The sequence below is a fragment of the Sylvia atricapilla genome, chromosome 26 (genome assembly GCF_009819655.1).
Source record: "Sylvia atricapilla isolate bSylAtr1 chromosome 26, bSylAtr1.pri, whole genome shotgun sequence".
NCBI classification, from domain to species: Eukaryota; Metazoa; Chordata; class Aves; order Passeriformes; family Sylviidae; genus Sylvia; species Sylvia atricapilla.
In genome coordinates, this window is record NC_089165.1 from 850,475 (window position 1) to 869,546 (window position 19,072).

The 19,072-nt window shown below is 62.3% G+C and overlaps 2 protein-coding genes and 1 long non-coding RNA gene across 4 annotated transcripts; 2 read left to right on the forward strand and 1 right to left on the reverse strand.

Moving 5' to 3' along the window:
* Positions 1-84: 84 nt before the first annotated feature.
* On the reverse strand, positions 85-5,381 carry LOC136372040 (uncharacterized). Its single transcript, XR_010745436.1, has 3 exons — positions 3,017-5,381; positions 1,970-2,972; positions 85-310 (listed from the first exon to the last, which is right to left on the reverse strand). It is a non-coding gene; the product is annotated as an uncharacterized lncRNA (long non-coding RNA).
* MFSD12 (major facilitator superfamily domain containing 12) lies at positions 1,823-11,942 on the forward strand. 2 transcript variants are annotated; one of them, XM_066336504.1, is made up of 11 exons: positions 1,823-2,138; positions 6,670-6,880; positions 7,718-7,841; positions 8,048-8,245; positions 8,486-8,578; positions 8,666-8,758; positions 9,492-9,662; positions 9,917-10,011; positions 10,684-10,814; positions 10,918-10,995; positions 11,416-11,942. In XM_066336504.1, exons 1-11 carry the CDS (start codon positions 1,859-1,861, stop codon positions 11,508-11,510), a joined length of 1,569 nt encoding a protein of 522 aa, XP_066192601.1. In that variant the 5' UTR covers positions 1,823-1,858; the 3' UTR covers positions 11,511-11,942. The 2 variants fall into 2 exon arrangements, with proteins under 2 accessions (XP_066192601.1, XP_066192600.1); XM_066336503.1 differs by lacking the exon at positions 10,918-10,995.
* A 2,027-nt stretch (positions 11,943-13,969) lies between these two features.
* Positions 13,970-18,320, forward strand: LOC136371773 (uncharacterized). The gene is made up of 14 exons (XM_066336049.1): positions 13,970-14,731; positions 15,155-15,279; positions 15,373-15,826; positions 15,919-16,017; positions 16,146-16,217; positions 16,294-16,353; positions 16,611-16,674; positions 16,941-17,042; positions 17,146-17,248; positions 17,432-17,551; positions 17,620-17,631; positions 17,710-17,828; positions 18,079-18,210; positions 18,316-18,320. Exons 1-14 carry the CDS (start codon positions 13,970-13,972, stop codon positions 18,318-18,320), a joined length of 2,229 nt encoding a protein of 742 aa, XP_066192146.1.
* The last annotated feature ends 752 nt before the right edge of the window (positions 18,321-19,072 follow it).

A 19,072-nucleotide genomic window follows, 5' to 3' on the forward strand; every position in this document is an offset into this window, starting at 1 on the left:
GCCCCAGGATCCCCCCATAGGATCCCCCCATAGGACCCCACGGAATCCCCCGTCCGGACCCACCGCCGCCGCCGCTCGCCTGACCACGCCCCTCTATTATTATGCAAACGAGGCTCCCGCCGCACCGCCCCCAATTGGCCGCTCAGCTCCGACTCGGTGAGCGCGGCCCCACGCGGATTGGCTGGATGGGATGACGTTTAATGCAAGCGGCGGAAGAGGGCGGGGCTGGCGGGAGCCGCGCGCGCGGCTGGGGCCCGGCCAATCAGCAGCCAGAGTGCGGACGAGGAAGTGTTGTGGAGAGGGACCGCGTCTTAAAGGGGCAACGACAAAGACGTAGGGACCCACGTCCTGTGGCCCGGTGTGGGCAGCGCCTTAAAGGGGCAACGTTATGGCGGCGTCCCACCACCGCCGCCCCATTCCAGTGACCCCAGTATCTTCCCATCGCTCCCAGTAACCTCAGTGCCCACCTCAGGGCTGCTCCACTGATTCAGCTACCCTCCCCCACCGCTCCCAGCAGCCCCAGTACCTACCCAGCAGGGGATACCCATGACACCAGTACTTATCCCAGAGTCACGGTCACCCCAGTACTTCCCCAACACTGCCTCCTGTCACCCCAGTACAGGACATACTGTTCCCAGTGACTCCATTAAATACACAAGGGGAGGTCCCCACGACCTCCAGTCTGCTCCCAGTGTCTCCAGTATTCACACAATTGCAGATGCCCCTGACGCCTGTAGTCACCTCAGAATCCCAGTGACCCTAATACACCTCTCTAGAGGGTCTCAGTGCCCCCAGTACTGCTCATACTGGTCCCAATCACACCAGTACCTACTCACGAGGAGGTCCCAGTTGCCCAAGTATGCCCACACTTCTCCCAGTGACACCAGTGTTCACCCAAGAGGGAGTGTCCCAACACTCCAGTAGTCACCCCAGAGTCCCAGGAAACCCAGTACTCCCTCCACACGATTCCTACTAACCCCAGTGTCCATCCAAGCAGAGGGTCCCCATGACATCTGTAGTCATCCCAGCGTCCCAGTGACTCCATCTAACTGGTTCCAGGGCCCACAATCCCTGTACCCTCACTCCCGCAGTCTGACACTCCGCACTTGGTGCATGTTGGGGTGAGCGGGAGCAGCAGTGATGGTGTAGTGAGATCATTGGAACTCGGGCAACTGCGGGTATCCTGGGCACCTCTCACTTAAATAGCGGGGTTACTGGGAGCAGTGAGGGTGTCCTGGTGTCACTGGAATTCTGAGGTGCCTACTGGCAGCATGGGGGCTGTTCCCTTGCTGGGGTGGGTACTGCGGTCACTGGGAGCAGCGTGGGGGTACTGGAGTGACCGGGACTTTCCCTCGTGTGGGTAATGGGACTGTTATAGGCAGCGCTGGTGTGACTGGGAGCACTATGGGGACACTATTGGTGCGACTAGAAGCAGTGTGGGGGTAATACCGGGAGTAGTGCGGGGACATTACTGCTGACTGGGAGCAGTATGGGGGCAGCACTGGTGTGACTGGGAATAGTACAGGGCCACAGCTGGTGTGACTGGGGACGGTGTGGGGGCAGCTGCGATGTGTCGGGGTGCCGTGCGGGGACAGCAGCGGAGTCCCTGGGATCGGTGTGGGAACAGCACTGGGGTAACTGGGCGCTCATTCGCTCCCCCCTGCCCGGGTCACCCCCCGCTCTCCCCGCCCAGGACGCGGCGGCCCCGGGGGATGCGGGAGATCACCGGTCCCAGCCGGTCCCACCCTGTCCCTGCCATCTCGTCCCTCCTCCCTCCCTGTCCCCTCCCATTCCCTCCCTCCTATTCCCTGCTGATCGCGCCCGTCCCGCCGCTGTCCCCGCGGGCTCCGGCCGGGCCATGGCGGAGCCCCCGCAGTCCCCGGGCCCGGCGCTGCCGCTGCGGGCGCGGCTCAGCTTCGCGTGCGGGCACTTCCTGAACGACGCGTGCTCGGCGCTGTGGTTCACCTACCTGCTGCCCTTCCTGCACGCCGTGCTGGGCTACGGGCACGGCGCGGCCGGCGGGCTGCTCCTCGCAGGGCAGGTGGCCGACGGGCTCTGCACGCCCTTGCTCGGCTTCGAGGCCGACCGGGCCCACGGCTGCGGCCGCTGCGGACGCAGGAAGGGCTGGCACCTGGTCGGTGGGTGCGGGGGACCGGAGGGACCGGGGACGCCCGGCCAGGGGGTGCGGGGGACCGGGAGCTCTGGTGGGGGAGCTGGGTGGAGAGGGCTGACACCGGGAGAGCCTTTCTGGGGGTGCCCGAGGTGGAGGGCGGTGACCCTGAGAGGCCTTGCTGGGGAGCTTTGGGTGGGGGATACGCGGGCGAACCCTTCTGAGATGCTCCAGATGAAAAGGGATGACCCCGGGGGAGCTTTTCCGTGTGTCTGTGTTGGGGGACATCCCCAGCCCTTCTAGGACGCTCTGAGTGGAGAGGGGTGGCCCTTGGGGACCCTAATGTGTTGTTCTGTGTTGAAGGACGCGGGGGAACCTTTCTGGGGTGCTCGGAAGGGGGTGGCCCAAGGGTACCTATCCGAGGCCCCGGGGTAGCCTTTCTGCCGTGGCCTGGATAAAGATTAATGGCCATGGGGAGCCTTTCTTGGGTGCCATGGGTGGAACACACTGCTGGGGTGCCAGAGATAAGATGGATAACCCCAAGGGGCTTTGGTTAGGAGAGGGGAGGAGTATGGCTGTGAAGGAGAGTTTCTGGGGTGCTCTGGGTTGGGGGTCACCGGGGGGAGCCTTTCAGGGGTGCTCTAAGTGGAGAGAATGGCGCTAGGGGGGCTTTTCTGGAGTGCCCTGAGGGAGTGGACCAAGGGTGGCTATCCAAGGTGATGTGTAAAAATGGGTGACCCTGGGAGAGCTTTTCTGGGATGCCAGGGGTGGGAGACATGCTGCTGGGGTGCCCAGATGGGAGATGGGTGGCCGCAAGGAGCCCTTCTGAGGTGCCCTGGGTGAGGGGGCTACCCAAGGGAACCTTTCTGGGATGCTATAAGAAGAAAGGGATGACCCTGGGTGAACCTTTCTAGGATGCCAGGGTGGGGGACAGTGGGGGATGCTGGGTGGAGGGAGTTGGCCCCAGGCAGCTCTGCTGGAGGAGCATGGGTAGGGGGACACTCTGCTGGGGACATGGGTGAGGCTCCTGGAGGAGCCTCTCCAGGGTACAGGATCAGCCCCAGGGTACCTTTCTAAGGTGCCCTGGAAGAGGGGTAACAAGACCAAGGGTACCTTTCTGGGTTGGGGGATCAGCCTTGGGGGTTCCCTGGAGCGGGGAGGAACCGGGGTGCCTTGTGGCATGGAGGTTTCCCAGAAGGTGTGAGGGCCTTTCTGGGGAGGGGGCCCATCATGTGGCGGTGAGGTAGGGACAGGGTCCCCCCAGCTGGAGAGGGGCAGCCCCAGGGGTGCTCTGGGGTGGAAGGGAGCAGCTCCTCCATGGAAGAGAGGGCTGCCCTGGGGGCTTTGGGAGTGCCCTGTGGAGGGTGAAGGGGCTCTGGTGTGTAGACAGTGCCCTGGGGTGACAGGAGATGGGTCTGGGGTGCCTAGTGAGGAGAGGATAGCCTGGGAGATGCCTTTCTGGAGTCCCGTGCAGCAGCAAGTTGGGGACAGAGCTGCTCCATGTGTAGGGGACAGTGGGATGCTGAGCCTGGATGAAGAAGGGGCACCATAGTATCTCTGTTCTGCCTGGGTACCATCCCACCCGGGGGACTCCCCACTGTCCCTTGGGCTTTGTGTGTGTGGGTGGCAGTGAGCTGGGGGCAAGAGCCACATGCTCAGACCTTGGAGCTGCAGCAAAACCAAGACCAGCAGTAAAATCTGGGGTTTCCCAAAAGCCCAGCTGCTTCCTGAGCAGCTCTCAGTGTCCCCAGGGGGGGCCTATGGCGTGGGGCCCTTGGCTATACTGGGGATGTGCACCCCGGGGGCCAGCAGTGGGGTACAGCCCTGGGATGCACAGGAGGCTCTGGCTCACAGGAATTATTGACAAATTTGTCTTGCATTGTGCCCTGGGTCAAAAAACACAATGGAGTGCAGGGGCTGGTGGGGACCCATCATCTACTGAGGTCCCTCTCTGAGGCGGGGACAGCATGGCGTAGAGAGGCGTCCTCAGTGCTGTGACTGGTGCAGGAACCTGCACATCCTGCTTAGCTGGCTCTAAGCAGGAGACAGGGCAGTTGGTGGAAGAAGTGGCCATTGATAACAACTGGGTATTGCCTCACCCAGAGCAGACCCTTGTGGAGGTCAGTCGGTTGCAGTGTGGGTCCTCTTATCTTGATCCCGAATTTATCTCGACCAACTGCTTCATGCAACCCAACGGCAGCCTGATAAAGTGTCTGACCTCACCAGAGCTTGGCTTGGTGAGTCAGGGAGAGTGTGGAGGGGGCAGCTTCAGCCCTGCCCCACTGTCAGCTGCATCGGCGCCCTAGATTTAGAGAAGTGGCCAGAGCTGTTTTCTCCCCCAGCTCCAGCCGGGTGCTGCCCTGCGAGCACAGAGGGGAAGTCCTAACTCAGGCCTTGCATGGGGGCTGCAGGGAGCAGAGCACAGCCCAGGGCAGGCTGGAGCAGGAATGCAGGCTGTTTTCCAGGCTGGAGTGTGGGTTATTCCCAAGGCTTCTCCAGCACCCAGCTTGGGTGACTACAGAGTGACCAGTGGTGGTGGCAAACCCTCCAGAGCTGGCTGTGCTGGGGCCGCTCGGCTCCCTTGATCAGGCTGCAGCAAGGAGTGTTGTGTGGGAGCAGGGTGTCTCGCCCGGTGGCAAACCCGTGCTCAGATCAGAGGAAATGTTGTGAAACCGCAGCCTCGGGGTGGGGGAGACACCACGAGTTGCTATCAGTGGCATCTTCCCACCGTGGCCGCAGTCCCTGGTGTTCCCACAGGCGGTCCCGGGTGTCCCTGCCTGCTTGCCAGCTCTTTTATGGGGTCCAGCCTCCTGACCCAGTGGGGAGGAAGGGTAAGCATCTCTTTGATGCCTGTCTCAGCCTATCTGGTAGTGCTGTTCCAAAATCCCTGCCCCAGGCGCCTGTGCAGCAGCCTGTCATTCTCATGATCCTGCCCCTGCGGGGCTGCAGATAACAAACTGAGCCTTTGCCTGCCCAGGGGTGCTGCAGGGGTGGGCAGAATGGTCTTGGGGGGGCTCCCATGGCCCTGCTTAGGAGAACAGGGGCTCCCCACGACCCCTCTGACTCACTGCAGCCACTCCTGAGCACTTGGGGTACATGGGTATTAGGGGTGCACCCCCTGTGCCAGATAGGCACAGCTCCATGGGATGAACAGTGGATTGACTCTGGCGGTGGACACTTCCAGGGGGCCACAAAGAGGAGGTGACACTCCTGTGGTTGTGCTGGTGGCAGTGGGTGGGCACAGGAGCAGCCCTGGATGCTGCAGCAGCCGGGTCCCACAGCTCCTGCCCCAGTGGTCCCCTGGGAGCCCGCACAGGGTTGCAGAGCCTGATCCTGTGGGGCTCTGGGACCCTCACCCCTCATCTGGCCCCAGTTGAAACCCAGAGAAGAGAGAGGATCTGTGCTGGTTTGAGCCTTCATGGACCTTCCCATGCATGTGGTTTGTCTGGGGCACAGGTACCATATGTGCCTGAATCCTCTGTCTTTCCTTGCTCCTGGAGCACCAAAGCTGACTGTGAGCCAGTATGGGGACCCAGAACCCCTTGGTGGGATTGATAATGCTAAGCTGGGCTTGTCACTGCTGCTCTTGGCTTTACCCTGGCTTGCATGGCTGTGCTGTGTGGGAGCAAGGAGGAGGAGGAATTCCCTTTCATGGGTGGGAGGAAGAGGAGTCACTCATGAGGAAAAGAGGTTCTTAAAAAGTGGAGAGGGTACCTTGGGGACCTGGCAAAGCACATTACCCTCAGCATGCAGTGAAGCTAGGGACGTGTAGGGCAGTACAGGGGAACGTGTGGGACAGGGCACCAGGCTCTGGGCTGGGGCCTGGGAGTCTGTGGAGCCACTTGGCAGATAGACTGTGTAACTTTAGGAAAGAGAAGGGAGAAGCCAGGCAGCCTGTCTGCCCCACGCAGGGTCCCTACACACACTGTCCCCAGGCTGCGTCCCTGTGCTCTCCCACCGTAGCAGAGGGAGGAGCCTGGCTCTGGTGTCCCTGACTCAGCAGGGCCTTCCCGGAGTCCCCCATGGCTCTGTGTCACCCTGTCATGCTGCGGGTGATGTCTGTGAGCGTGGCAGAAGCACAGCTCTCTCTGCCAGCCCCACTCTGCCAGCCCCACGGGAGAGGGGATGTGGGAACAGATGGAGTGCCAGTGCTCATGGGACAGCCAGAGCCCTCCCAGCCTAGGGGTGCCATATCACCACGGGCAGACAGCAGGGAGGGGTTATCTGCACCTGGGGAAAATGAGAACCTCCTGGTGTCTGTGAGTGTGACACTGAGGGTCTGTCATGATATCTTGAGGGGACAGAGCAGTGCCAGCGCTGTGCTGGGGAAGGACTTTGACTGGGGGGGTTCTGTCTGTGCTGGGTGCCAGAGGGAAGGACATTCCCTATGCAGGACAGGGTGAGGGGGTGTCTGGAGCTCCAAGTGTCTCATCTGGCTGGGGAAGGGGCCCACCTCCCTCCCCAGCTCTGGGGTAGAACCTGTCCTGGAGAGGGCTGTCTGTGTCACATTGGAGTCCCAGCCACATGTGCAGCCTCTCACTGCTCCACTCTCTCCCCAGGCACCGCCTGTGTTCTTGTGTCCTTTCCCTTTGTCTTCAGCCCCTGCCTGGCCTGCAGGGAGAGCACTCCACAGTGGGCAGCCTTCATCTACTACCTCCCCTTCATCATCATCTTCCAGTTTGGCTGGGCAGCCACGCAGGTGTCCCACCTAGCTCTCATCCCCGAGCTGGTGAGCAGTGACCATGGGAAGGTGGAGCTCACAGCTTTCAGGTGAGCACAAGCACACCTGGGGGTCCCCTGGACCTGGGGGAGCTGCCCTGTCCGTGCTGGGTCCCATCACTGTGTGACAGGGGGTTCCTGGGTGTTGTGGCACACCAGAAACCTCTGCATGGCAGAACCAGGACTGGGCCATGTGGGGTGTCCTGTGGGATGTGCCAAAGGACACTGGTCCTGCATTGGTGGCCCAAAGCCTTTGCTGCCAGGAGGGAATGTCTTGATGTCAGGGATGTCAGTGACACAGCCTGTGGGACACTTCTCTGAGCTTGGGACACCTCTCCTTTGGGAATGGACGCTGGCATTTAGGGGAGGGACTGTCCCTCCCAGATGCCTTGAAGGAGAGCTGGACATGGCTCTGGGGACTGTTCTGGAGGTGAGATGTCTCCAGGGCCAGGTGAGTCATCTCTTGGCTCAGCTCTGTCAGGATCAGGATGTGGGATGGAATGTTTACCCCGTGGAGCAGAGTGAGCAGGGAGGATGTGGGGTAACCATGGGTCCAAGTGGTCCCAATCTGGGGGTACCAGGGCAGGCAGCTCATTATATCCTTGAAGCAGAGGTGAGCTGTGCCTGGAGGGGGAACAGACTGACCTGTAGGGATCTTTTCCTCCCAGTCATGCCCCAAGGCTTGGACTGAGCACAATGGGAGTTGCAGCAGTAAGGCTGATGCTTGGCCAGGTGCCTTGTGCCCTCAGAGGTGTCACCTCAGCCATGACACTGGGATGCAGAGGCTGTAGCACATCTGGCTTGGAGGGCAGCTGTGGGCAGAGGTGTCCTGCTGTGCTGTCCCCATGCTTGTCCTTCTGTATCGCTGCAAGGTTTGCTTCTGCTCAGGTATGCCTTCACTGTCATGGCCAACATCACTGTGTACGGCCTGACCTGGCTCCTGCTGAACTTCCAGACGGACCAGCCTGACCACATGGAGCACCTGGGCCCACAGGACATCCCTGTGTTTCGGGTGAGTGACAAGGCACAGTTCCTTCTTCCCATGGCTCAGCTGGGGAGGTACTGAAGGGAGTCAGGGGGCAGTACCCTAAAACCTCACCAACTGGGCAAGAGCCACACTGAGCCTGGGGTTTGGGCACCACTCCTTACCCTCCAGACTGCTGGGTGGCTGATGGTGGGCTGCCCCCACTGCTGTGCTCACCCCCACTGCCTCACCAGAACTTGGCCCTCATCGTGGTGGGGCTGGGGGCTGTGTTCTCCCTCGTCTTCCACCTGGGCACCAAGGAGAAGCCGTATTCACCAGGGGTGCTGCCTGAGCCAGAGGAGAGCACCCCGCTGCTGCACAAGGAGCCCCCAGGCCCCCCACGCCCGCTGCTGCTCTGGAAGGACTGGCTGCTGGAGCCCTCCTTCTACCAGGTACGGCTGGGCAGGACTGCCCTGGCCTGGGCTGCTGCCCTGCCTGGGAACCCTGCGTGTCCTGCAGCCACAGGACTTGCTCAGGTGCAGGTGGGGATGGAGCGAGGGGGTGTTCTGGGCATCCATCCACCACCTCAGAGGGGCCATCTCCTTCCTGCTGGGCACATGTGCCATGACAGCTGGGCAGGGAAGGTCCTTCCCACAGGCTGAGCGTGATGCCCTGGCCCTGGCCCCTCCCAGGTTGCGGTGCTCTACATGGCCACTCGCCTCATTGTCAACCTGTCCCAGACCTACATTGCCATGTACCTGACCAACTCGCTGCTGCTCTCCAAGGTGGGCGCTGGGCAGGTCCAGGGGTGCGTGGGAAGGTGTCCTGATGTGGCTTGGGGCTCATCTCCTCCCTGTCCTTGTCCCTTGCAGAAGTACATTGCCACCATTCCCCTAGTGATGTACGTCAGTGGATTCCTCTCCTCATTCCTCATGAAACCTGTGAACAAATGGATTGGTCGGAATGTGAGTTCAGGGTGCTGGAGAGGTTGGAGTTTGACCCCAGGAGAGGCCCAGGGGCCAAATCCTGGCTGTGAGTAAAGCTCCTGGCACGCCTGAGCTGGAGAGCCAGGACCCCTCATGGACCCTCTGTCAGCAACCAACCACTGCAGCGTGGGTCCCACTGGGACTGGGAGTGGTGGGTTTGGGTGGTGGTGTGGGTCCTGCTGGGACGGGGGGAGGTGGGCAGGGATAGGGATCTGGGTCCTACTGGGTCTGGGGATTGTGGGCAAGGATGGGGGCAGGGTCCTGTACATCTCTGGGGCTGGGCAAGGCCCAGAGTTACCATGTCCCATGCAGGCCTGACTGGGCTGCAGAGCCCTGTAGTGCCCATCAGGGGCAGAAGGGGGGTCTGGCTACACTGGCCTGGGTGGGCACACGGTCTGCAATGCCAGCAGCAGGGACCTGCCCCCCCAGTGTGTCCCATCCGTGCTGTTGGGTGCCAGTGGAATGTCCGCTGCCCTCACAAACACATTCCCACAGCTCTCCCCGGGGCTTCTTGGGCTGCAGAACAGCCTGGAGCACAGCAAGGACCTGCTTTTGTGGTCTCCTTATTTAAATACAGCTGGGACAGAGCCAGGGCTGTCCCTCATGGGTCCTGGGCAATGCTGGCCCTGTGCCCTCCCTGCTTGCTCCTCCCTCCTCGAGTGCCAGCTGATGTCTGAACTCCCCCTTCTCCCTCTGCCCATCCCTATCACAGCTGACTTACTTTGTGGGCATCCTGGTGGTCTTGGCCTTCGCCTCCTGGGTGGCCGTGGCCAGGCCGATAGGAGACGAGATCTACGGGCTGGCAGTGCTGCTGGGGGCTGGCTCAGCCACCATCCTGGTCACCTCCCTGTCCATGACTGCAGATCTCATTGGCACCAACACGGTATGGCCGCTGTTCCCAGTGGGATGGAGTGGGGGGTCCTGGTGGGCACAGGACCCACAGTCTGGAGTGGGCACTGGTTAGGGTTAGGGGATGGAGACGCTGAGAGGGGGCTCTGCTGGGCAGCCCCCATGTGGGCTGAGTGCTGTGCCCTGTGCTCTGCTGCTCCACTGCAGTGAGGGCTCTGCCCATGAGAGGGCACACAGAGTTGGGTGGCCCAGCATGGCACAGCAGTGTGATTCTCTCTCCTCCCGCAGCACAGCAGTGCATTTGTCTATGGTGCCATGAGCTTCACGGACAAGATGGCCAATGGCCTGGCTGTGATGGTGATCCAGAACCTGCATCCCTGCCCGTAAGCGTCTCTACAGAGCTGAGACCCCCTCGCTTGGGGGCCACAAGGAAATGTTCCAGGGTTGGAGCAAGAGGCACGGGAGGGAAACAGCTCGGATTTATAGAATCACAGAATGGTTTGGGTTGGAAAGGACCTTAAAGCTCATCTCCTTTCACCCCCTGCCATGGGCAAGGACACCTTCCATTACACTAGGTTGCTCCAAGCCCTGTCCAACCTGGACTAGGACACTTCAGGGATCCAGCCACAGCTGCTCTGGGCAACATGTGCCTGGGCCTCGCCACCCTCACAGCCAACAATTCCTTCCTAATATCCCATCTAACTCTGCCCTCTGGTAGTTGGAACCCATTCCCTCTTGTCCTGTTCCTCCAGGCCCTTGTCCAAAGTTCCTCTCCAGCTCTCCTGGAGCCTCTTTAGGCACTGGAAGGGGCTGTAAGGTCTCCCTGGAGCCTCCTCTTGTCTGGCTCTGATTTTTCTTAAACCCTTCTTCACCTTTTCTCCTGGCCTTGGACAAGGGTCGCCCAAGCCATTCCCTGGGGATATCCTTGCCCTGGGCCTTTCTCTCGCACCCCAGTGGGAACCCAGTTGTGACTCTGATGTGAGGACATGGGACCACTGCCTCTAGACTGAGACTCCAGTCCCAGCCTCCAAGCACATCCCTGCCTGTCCTCACAGGACTGAATTGTGCTGCCCTGCCTGTGTCAACTTCTACCGCTGGGTGATGGTGCTGGTCACTGGTGGCATTGCCATTGCTGCTGTCACCACGCTGTGCTGCATCATGGTGTGGCCCATCCAGATCCGCTACCGTGAGTGGGGCTGAGGGCTTGGGGGCAGCCCAGTGTGGGGCTGGGGGCACTGGGAGCCCCGTGGTCAGTGCCAGCCCCAGCTAAAGCTGCAGTGTCTTTGCAGATGGCCCCAGTGGGGCAGCAGTGAGAGCCCTGGCATCACTGGGCTGGCTGTGGCCTCACTTGCAGGGGAGCCCTTATGGTAGGACACGGGCCAGGGCCATTTTCCTGCTTCCTCTGCTGCCCCCAGAGAGGGGCTGTGTACACTTGCTTTGCCCTTCTCAGGGGCAACACTCCCCTGGCCAGGTCATGGCCATGCTGGCCCTGGGGCTCCAAGGGGTGTCAGGGGCAGCTCCATGTGCTGGCAGCAAACACTGGGGGACAGTGGGGTGACCTTTGCCAGGCTGGGGAGCCAACACCCCTGCTCAGTGCCTGTTCTGCCTCTCTCAGTGCCAGTGCCTTGCTGTGGGGCAGGGGAACAGGACAGACCTCTCGTGCTGCTTGGGGCCCTGCTGGGTCAAGCTCCTGGTGCTAGCAGAAGAGACCAGGAGGGCCAGGCCAGCACGTGTGGGTCGCCCCATGCTGCCATCTCCTGATCTGTCCCTTCCTCCTCTTCCTCCAGGTGCTGTCGTCCTTCAGGGGCTGAGCAGCACTACCACCCCTGAAAGTGGCACTGGGAGCACTGAGGGAGAGAGCCAGAGCAGCACTGTCAACTGAGCGGGTTGTGTCCTTGGCCACTGTGTCCTCAGGGCTGTGTCCTAAGCCACCGCATCCTTGGCCACCTGGTGCCACACTTGAGTCAGGAGGGTCCTCTGCACTGGGGGCCACTGGGCTCTGGGGAGAGGGGTGACCCCCACCCTGTCTCCTTGCACTGGACTTGTATTCCCACCCTGGACTCATGTCCCCATCCTGGACTCTCATGTCCCAGGCCCCGCTGGGCCGATGAAGGCTGTCCATGGTGTGGTGAGACTGGTGCAGGGTCACCTGTCACCTCTCACCCGCACAATGAACACTAGAAGGGCCTAGGCCAGGCCGGAGCAGCCCCAGAAGAAGGGGGCGGCCGGCCTGAGGTTTTAACCTGCTTTTGTAAGGTCAGTACATACAAACGGCACTTTATAAAGGAGGAGAAAAAGGAGAGAAAAAAACCAATCGCAGTGTTGATGGCCCTGGGATGGGGGTGGGTTCTACTCAGGGGTGACGGACGGCACAGCTGAGGCTGGAGCAGGTTTGGGACGCGCACGGGGGATCGTGGGATGCCCAGTGCTGCTCCGGCCTGGCTCTCGGAGAGGGGCATCCTGAGGGGCGGACGGAGTACGGCGGCCCTCAACAGCCACGGCGGCCCTCAACAACCATGGCGGCCCTCAACAGCCACGGCGGCCCTCGACAGCCACGGCGGCCCTCAAAAGCCACGGCGGCCCTCAACAGCCACGGCGGCCCTCAACAGCCACGGCCGCCCTCAATAACCATGGCGGCCCTCAATAACCATGGCGGCCCTCAACAGCCACGGCGGCCCTCGACAGCCACGGCGGCCCTCAATAACCATGGCGGCGCCCGCACACCAAACGGGGCCGCGGCCAGGGCTGGGGAGAAACGATTGGTCCGTGCGCTGTGCCCCGCCCCCTGAGACAGAACAGCCAATGGGAGCGGCCCCTGCGCGGCGGGGGGTGGGGACTGAGAGAGAGAGATTGATTGATTGATTGATTGATTGATTGATTGATTGTGTGTGAGTGTGTGTGTCTCTCTGTCTCTGCGTCTGAGAGAGACCCTCTGTGTGTGAGACATCCGTGTGTGAAACACCTATGTGTGTGTCTGAGACACCCTGTGTGTGTGACACCCTGTGTATGTGTGTGTGTGAGAGACAGCCCCTGTGTGTCTCTGTGTGTGTATGCGCCACCTCGTGTGTGACCCTGTGTGTGACACCCCTTGTGTGTCTGAGACACCCTGTGTGTGTGATACCCTGTGTGTGTGACACCGTGTGTGTGTACACCCTCTGTGTGTGTGACCATGTGCGTGTGACCCTGTGTGTGTGTGACACCCCGTGTGTGTGTGACACCCGTGTGTCTGTCTGAGACACCCTGTGTGTGTGACACCGTGTATGTGAGACACCCTGTGTGTGTGTGTGACTCTGTGTGTGACACCCTGTGTTGTGTGAGACACCCTGTGTGTGTGTGACACCCTGTGTGTGTGTGACCCTGTGTGTGTGACCCCCTGTGTGTGTGTGACCATGTGCGTGTGATCCTGTGTGTATGTGTGACTCTGTGTGTGACACCCTGTGTGTGTGTGGCCCTGTGTGTATGACACCCAATGTGTGTGTGACACCTTGTGTATGTGACCCTGTGTGTGTGACCCTGTCCCCATGTGTGTATACATGTGTGCGCTCTGTGCATGTGTGTGATGTGTGTGTCTCTGTGTGTCCGCTCTGTGTGTGTACCTGTCTGGTGTGTGTGTGAGACGTGTGTGTGTGATTCCATGTGTGTGTTAACATGTACGTGTCCATGTGTGTACCCACATGTGTGTGCAGGGATGTGCTGTGTGCACACAAGGGGCACGTGGGCACGTGCTGGGGGCAGTCTGCATAACCCATGGAATGGTTTGGGTTGGGAGGGACCTAAAAGTGCATCAGGACCAGGGACACCTTCCACTGTCTCAGGCTGCTCCAAGCCCTGTCCATCCTGGCCTGGGACATTTCCAGGGATCCAGGGGCAGCCACAGCTGCCCTGGGCACCCTGTGCCAGGGCCTCCCCACCCTCACAGCCAACAATTCCTTCCCAATATCCCGTCCAGCCCTGCCCTCTGGAAGCCATTCCCTGTGTCCTGTCCCTCCATCCCTTGTCCCAGTCCCTCTCCAGCTCTCCTGGAGCCCCTTTAGGCCCTGCAAGGGGCTCGGAGCTCTCCCTGGAGCCTTCTCTTCTCCAGTGAACACCCCCAGCCCTCCCAGGCTGTCCCCAGAGCAGAGGGGCTCCATGGCCCCTCTGTCCATGCCCTGTGCCTGTGTGTGCACCCTGGCTGGGCTGTCACGGAGCCCCTGCCATGAGGGCTGTGGGGTCGTGTGTGCACAGCGGGACACGAGTGAAGGGGCGTGCAGGGGGCCGGGGAGTGTGACAGAGCACGGCCAAGGGCAAGGAGCGACCCCCCGAGTCCGCCCGGTGTGGGGGAAGGGAACGGGATCCCGGCAGATGGAGTGGGATCCTGAGGGTGCAGCCCCCCGGGGCCGCTCCGTGTCCCACCTCGGGCCGGCCGGGGTTTACGGCCCTTCCTCGCCGCGGGAAGGGCGTTGTCAGCCGCAGTCCAGAGAGCAGCGGCTGGGCTGGGCTGGGTCCGTGGCCTTCGCACCTGCCGCAGCGCCCGCGGGGGGCCTCGCTCTCGGCTCTGCCCGGCGCCCCCGGCCCGGCCGCGGCCCCTCCCCACTTCCCGCCGGGGTCCCTGTCCCACGGCAGAAAGCCCTGCGGCGAGGAGCGGACGTGGCCCAGCTCTGCCCGCCGTCGGGGGCCAGGGCAGGAGGGAGGGCAGCGGGCACCAGGTGGGCGACACCAGGTGCTGTCCCGGCACTGCGAGATGTCCCGGGTCTGCGGAATGTCCGTGGGCTGCGGAGTGCCCGTAGAACTGCGGAACGCCACGGGATCGCACAGTGCCGCGGGACTGTGGCCGTGCCGCTCCGGTTCTCAGCACTGCTGGGGCCGGAGTGCATTTGCAGCTGTTTTGGGGGGCAGTTTGGGGCTCACCCCCCGCAGCCCCGGTGCGTCCTGCTCTGGGGCTGCCCCGGCCGCTCCCTGCGAACCTGCCGCGGCCGCCCGGCCCCGCCCGCTGCCCTTCCTCGGGAGGAGGAGGAGGAGGAGGAAGGAGAGGAGGAGGTAACAGCGGAGCAGGAACGGCGCTGGAAGGAGTGGGAGCGATTCAGTTCCGACGGAACGGGGGCCCCCGGCTGTGCCCCCCAGCAGGTACCTCGCGGGGAGCGCGGGGCCTGCCCGGGCCGCGGTTATGGGGCTGCGCGTGGGTCCGGGACCGCAGCGGCGTTCCCGTCCCCTCTGGAGTCAGACCGGCCACGCACTCCCGCACCCACACCGGCCGGCACCCGGGCCGGCACCCCCCGGTCCAGGATCACGTTCCCTGTCACCCACTGGTACAGGGGTCACCGCTTCCCCCGTCACCCCAGCCCCCGCTGCCCACGGGGGTCGCAGCCAGCACGATACCATGGGACAGGCAAAGGGGTCATGCGACCGGATGAGCTCTGCTGTCCCGGTCCCGGCGTGGCCTGAGCCCCGTCCCCATGTCCTCTCTGCTGGAGGGACAGGTTGGTGACGCTAGGATCTGCTGTGCTGCAGGAATAGGCTGTCCGCACAACCTGCCCTCTTCTCCGCCAGCTGTCGGACTCATCCCTCATGCCGGGGAGGCTGAGGCGTAGCAGGCGCGAGGTGCTGGGGGAGAAGCAGTGGCAGAGCCTGGAGGAGAGGGGAAGTGCCCATGTGAGGCAGCCCAAGCTCACCAGGTGGGTGCTGCACGTCACGGGGACGCATCCCGCATCCCAGCCCCATATCCCACCTGTGCCCCTCGAGTCACTCCCTCCGATGCCTCCTTCCAGATCCCGGACTTATGAGTCCTCCAGCAAGGAGACAGAGCAGGCAGCCACAGGCAGGCAGGGACCCCCATCTCCCTCGGTGAGTCTTGGGGTTCCAGAGCTGAGGAGCAGGACCCCAGTACCAGCCCCAACCCCATGGTCTCGGCTGGACACTCTCTTGGGGCGGGGGCCGGGGCCGGGCTTGTCCCGGTTCCGTGGCAGACGTGGTGATGGAACAAGGGGCTGCAAGATGCCTGCAGTGCTGGGGCTGGCCCCGAGCATCACTCCCCATGACCTCCCGCAGCTCAGCAAGCAGGACAGCAGCTACCGCCGGGCCTTCGGGGAGCTCGCCAAACAGGATGTGCTGCTGGGCTGCTTCTCGTGCGCCTGGCAGAGAGAGGTGCCCTACCACGGCCGCCTCTACGTGTCCTCCCGCCACATCTGCTTCCACTCCAACCTTCTTCTCAAGGACATCAAGGTGGGCTGGAGTGGGCGTGGGGCCGGCGGCACGGGCAGGGGGACGGGTGGCAGCCGCGAACATGGTGGCACAGCCTGTCCCCCTCGGCACAGACCGTAGTCCCTGTTGCCTCCATCTCAGCCATCAAAAAGACCAACACAGCGCTGCTGGTGCCCAATGCAATCAGCATCCGCACGGTCAAAGGGGAGAAGGTGAGACCGGGGACAGTGCTGGGGGACACCCTCACCTGGGGCTATTTGGAGCGTCCTCATGCCCGTGGGCTCTGGGCTATGACCAGGGGGACAGCTTTGGCACAAATCCCCTTCCCACTCCCTGGCAGTTCCTCTTTTTGTCCCTGCGCCAGCGAGAGGCCACATACCAGCTCCTGAGGTCGGTCTGCAAACACCTGCAGGTACGTAGGGACTGGATGGGGAGAGGGTTTCCATCCATCCATTGCAGGGCACCTCCCTTCATCTCTCCTTGCTCAGGACAGCGGCCAGAGCCCTCGAGACTCCGTAAGCAATGAGGAAACCTTTAGGAAGTCTCAGGTAAGGCTAGGGAATGGAGGGCAGGAGGGTGCGGCAGGAGGAGGGTTGGTCCCAGACCCCTGGATGGGGTGGGCTGGGTGCAGTGGCCCCTGGGAAGACGTGGGAGGAAAACATGAAAAGCCCCTGCCCGGGGCAGTGCAGACCCCCGGACCCTTCTTGTCAGTGACACAGGTCCCATCAGGTCCTGCCCATGTCCCCATGGCAGTGGGGCAGGTGCCTTGGGGACACACATCATGAGCAGGCCTTGTCCTCTTCAGACCTCGAGCCAGTCAGACCTGGAGCAGAGCACCCCAGAGCCCAACAGCCTCCACGAATCCTTGGGTGAGTGGCCACCCTGGTGCACCCCTCGCATGCTCACAGCTCTGCTCATGTCCCCGCCTGCATTCGTGTCCCACTGGCAGCTCTGGGCTCTGCTCCTCCTCCCCAGACATGCATGGTCTGGGAGGGACCACTGGCCCTCGCCCCCGCCTCCCTCCGACCAGCATCTCCCACAGTTCCAGGGAGTGCAGGATCGGCTTTTTGTGACCCCGTGTGCCCCCAGGACACCGCCCTGGGGCATTCATCGAGTGTCTCCTGGTCTCCTGCAGATAAGCCAAACCCGAGAGTGGAGGACGAGGATGACGGGGTGGCCCTCCTAGTTCCCAGCAACAGTGAATGGGTGACTTCAGCAGAGACACATGGCCTCTGGGGTGGGTCAGGGGGCTCGGGATGGGGGGATGATCCTGGAGGTTTACACCCTGGCAGAGCCGAGCACGGACTTTCTGTGCCACTAACACTGCCTTGTCCTGGCAGGGGGGCGCCACACCGTGCTCTGGGCCTGGGCCACTGCACTTTGCTCCCGGATAAACCCCCAGCTGAGCCCTCTCAACACCATCATCATCATCTACCTGCTACTGTGAGTCCCCATCCCTACTGAGCCCCGACACAGCCTCTCCAGGCTGGCGCTGGCAGGCAGGGGTTCCTGCATTTCCCCTCAGACCCCCATCCCCAGGGTGGGCACACGGGAGCCTGGCCGTGGCACTGCTCCTGCTCCATGTCGCCACCCTGTGCCCCCTGGCTGACGCTGGCCTGTCCTCAGCATGGTGGCCTTGCTGCTGTCCTCGGGGTACATTGGTCTGCGCATCGCGGAGCTGGAGCAGCAGCTGGAGCAGCAGCTGACATTCGTGGGGGCTTGGCCAGAGCTCAACCTGTCACAGCAGTGAGTGGAGGGGTGTGGGCGGGCCTCTGTCCTCAGCAGAGACTCTCCCTCACTCTGCCTCCCCCCAGGTACAAGACAACGTGAGGACCATCAACAGGGCTCCAGCTGGGAGATCGGGGGGTTCAGGGGCTGCTCTGAGCCCGCCCTTGGCCTCTCAGGGGGGGTTCTGTCACCAAGTGCCTTCCAGCCCCCCACGAGGCCTGGGAAGCCCACGTGGGCTGTGAGGCTCCATCTCACTCCCTGTGTGCCCACCCTGAGCAGCAGCAGAAGAGACCCAGTGAGCTCTTGGCAGGGCACAGAGCACGGAAAGGAGGCTGGAGTCAGCACCAACCCCCACCCAGCCCTCCCTGTCAAGGGGGGGCAGGCAGAGGGGGCCAGGCCCGAGGCAAGGCAGGGGCACAGAGAACAGAATATTCTATTAATAAAAATAACAAAATCTGTATTATGTTAATACTTATTATTTGCTGGGCCAGATGCCACAGGATGAGCATGAACCAGTCCCCCATCATGCACCCCCTGCTCCCCAGAACAGACCAGGAAACAGCAGGACCGGGGCTTTGACTCTGAATGGTGTGGGGAGGCAGCTCCAGGTGCTGATGTCCCAGGGGTCCAGGGAACAGCAGAAGACCCTGAGCAGTCCCCCAAGGAGGTGACTGCTGGTAACAATGGGAGACAGAGGGGAAGGGGGCAGTGGGGATGCAACCAGGGAGCCCCAGAGCCCTGCAGCTGGCCAGGCCCTGGCTCTTACCCTGCTTCTTCCCTAGGATAGGGCTCACCTGCCAGAGGAAGGGGTTCTAGCAGATGCAGGGTCACACGTACATGGTGGGGATAATGGGTTCCCACAGGTTCTGAGCATAAGCTGGGGGTGGGAGCAAAGCTGGGGGCACAGCAGAACCTGCACCCCACAAACAATCCTCCCAGCCCAAAGCCCTGGAGCTTAATCCCATTCAGGGCCAGTTAAGGGGCCCTGGGGCTTCCCCCACGCACCAAGGTGGGGAAACTGAGGTGCTGACAGCTCCTTTCTCTGTGCCATTTCCTGGGGCATCCCTTCCCTAGACCCACAGCTCAGCTCCGTGGCTGGGGCAGCAGCAGTGGGTGATGCCAAGGTCGGGGATGCTCCCCCTCCTCATCCTGCTGCTCAGCCCCATGGACTAGCTCTGCCCCACATCACCCAGCCCAGGGGGCTCTTCCAGCAGCAGGCCCGGTCCTCACAGCCTAAGACACTAGTCACTGCGGGGAGGGAGCTGCCATGGCTCCATGTCCCTCCAGAGGGCTGAAACAAGGCACACATATGGGGGCACAGGGCTGGACCCCACTGGAAGCGTGTCCCCTGTCCACAGGGCTCCAGTGCCCAGGGAGTGGGTGCCCCCCGATGTGAGGGTCCCACCTGCAGGGACAGCAGGACTCCTGACTGTTGGGCCTGCAGGACTAAGGGGCTGTGCACCCCCAGCCTTGCTGCAGCCATCCCCTGGCAAGTGCCCCACACCAAGAAGGGGCTGTGCCAGGCCAGGGGCCCCTTTT

Excerpts from the sequence above, each read along its gene's own strand:
- MFSD12 (XM_066336504.1), top strand. The coding sequence starts at position 1,859 with ATGGCGGAGCCCCCGCAGTCCCCGGGCCCGGCGCTGCCGCTGCGGGCG. Across the intron at positions 2,139-6,669 it reads GAAGGGCTGGCACCTGGTCG|GCACCGCCTGTGTTCTTGTG; the intron begins GTGGGTGCGGGG and ends CTCTCTCCCCAG. Across the intron at positions 8,759-9,491 it reads ACAAATGGATTGGTCGGAAT|CTGACTTACTTTGTGGGCAT; the intron begins GTGAGTTCAGGG and ends TCCCTATCACAG.
- LOC136371773 (XM_066336049.1), top strand. The coding sequence starts at position 13,970 with ATGGAGTGGGATCCTGAGGGTGCAGCCCCCCGGGGCCGCTCCGTGTCC. Across the intron at positions 16,354-16,610 it reads AAACCTTTAGGAAGTCTCAG|ACCTCGAGCCAGTCAGACCT; the intron begins GTAAGGCTAGGG and ends TGTCCTCTTCAG. Across the intron at positions 17,043-17,145 it reads AGAGACACATGGCCTCTGGG|GGGGGCGCCACACCGTGCTC; the intron begins GTGGGTCAGGGG and ends TTGTCCTGGCAG.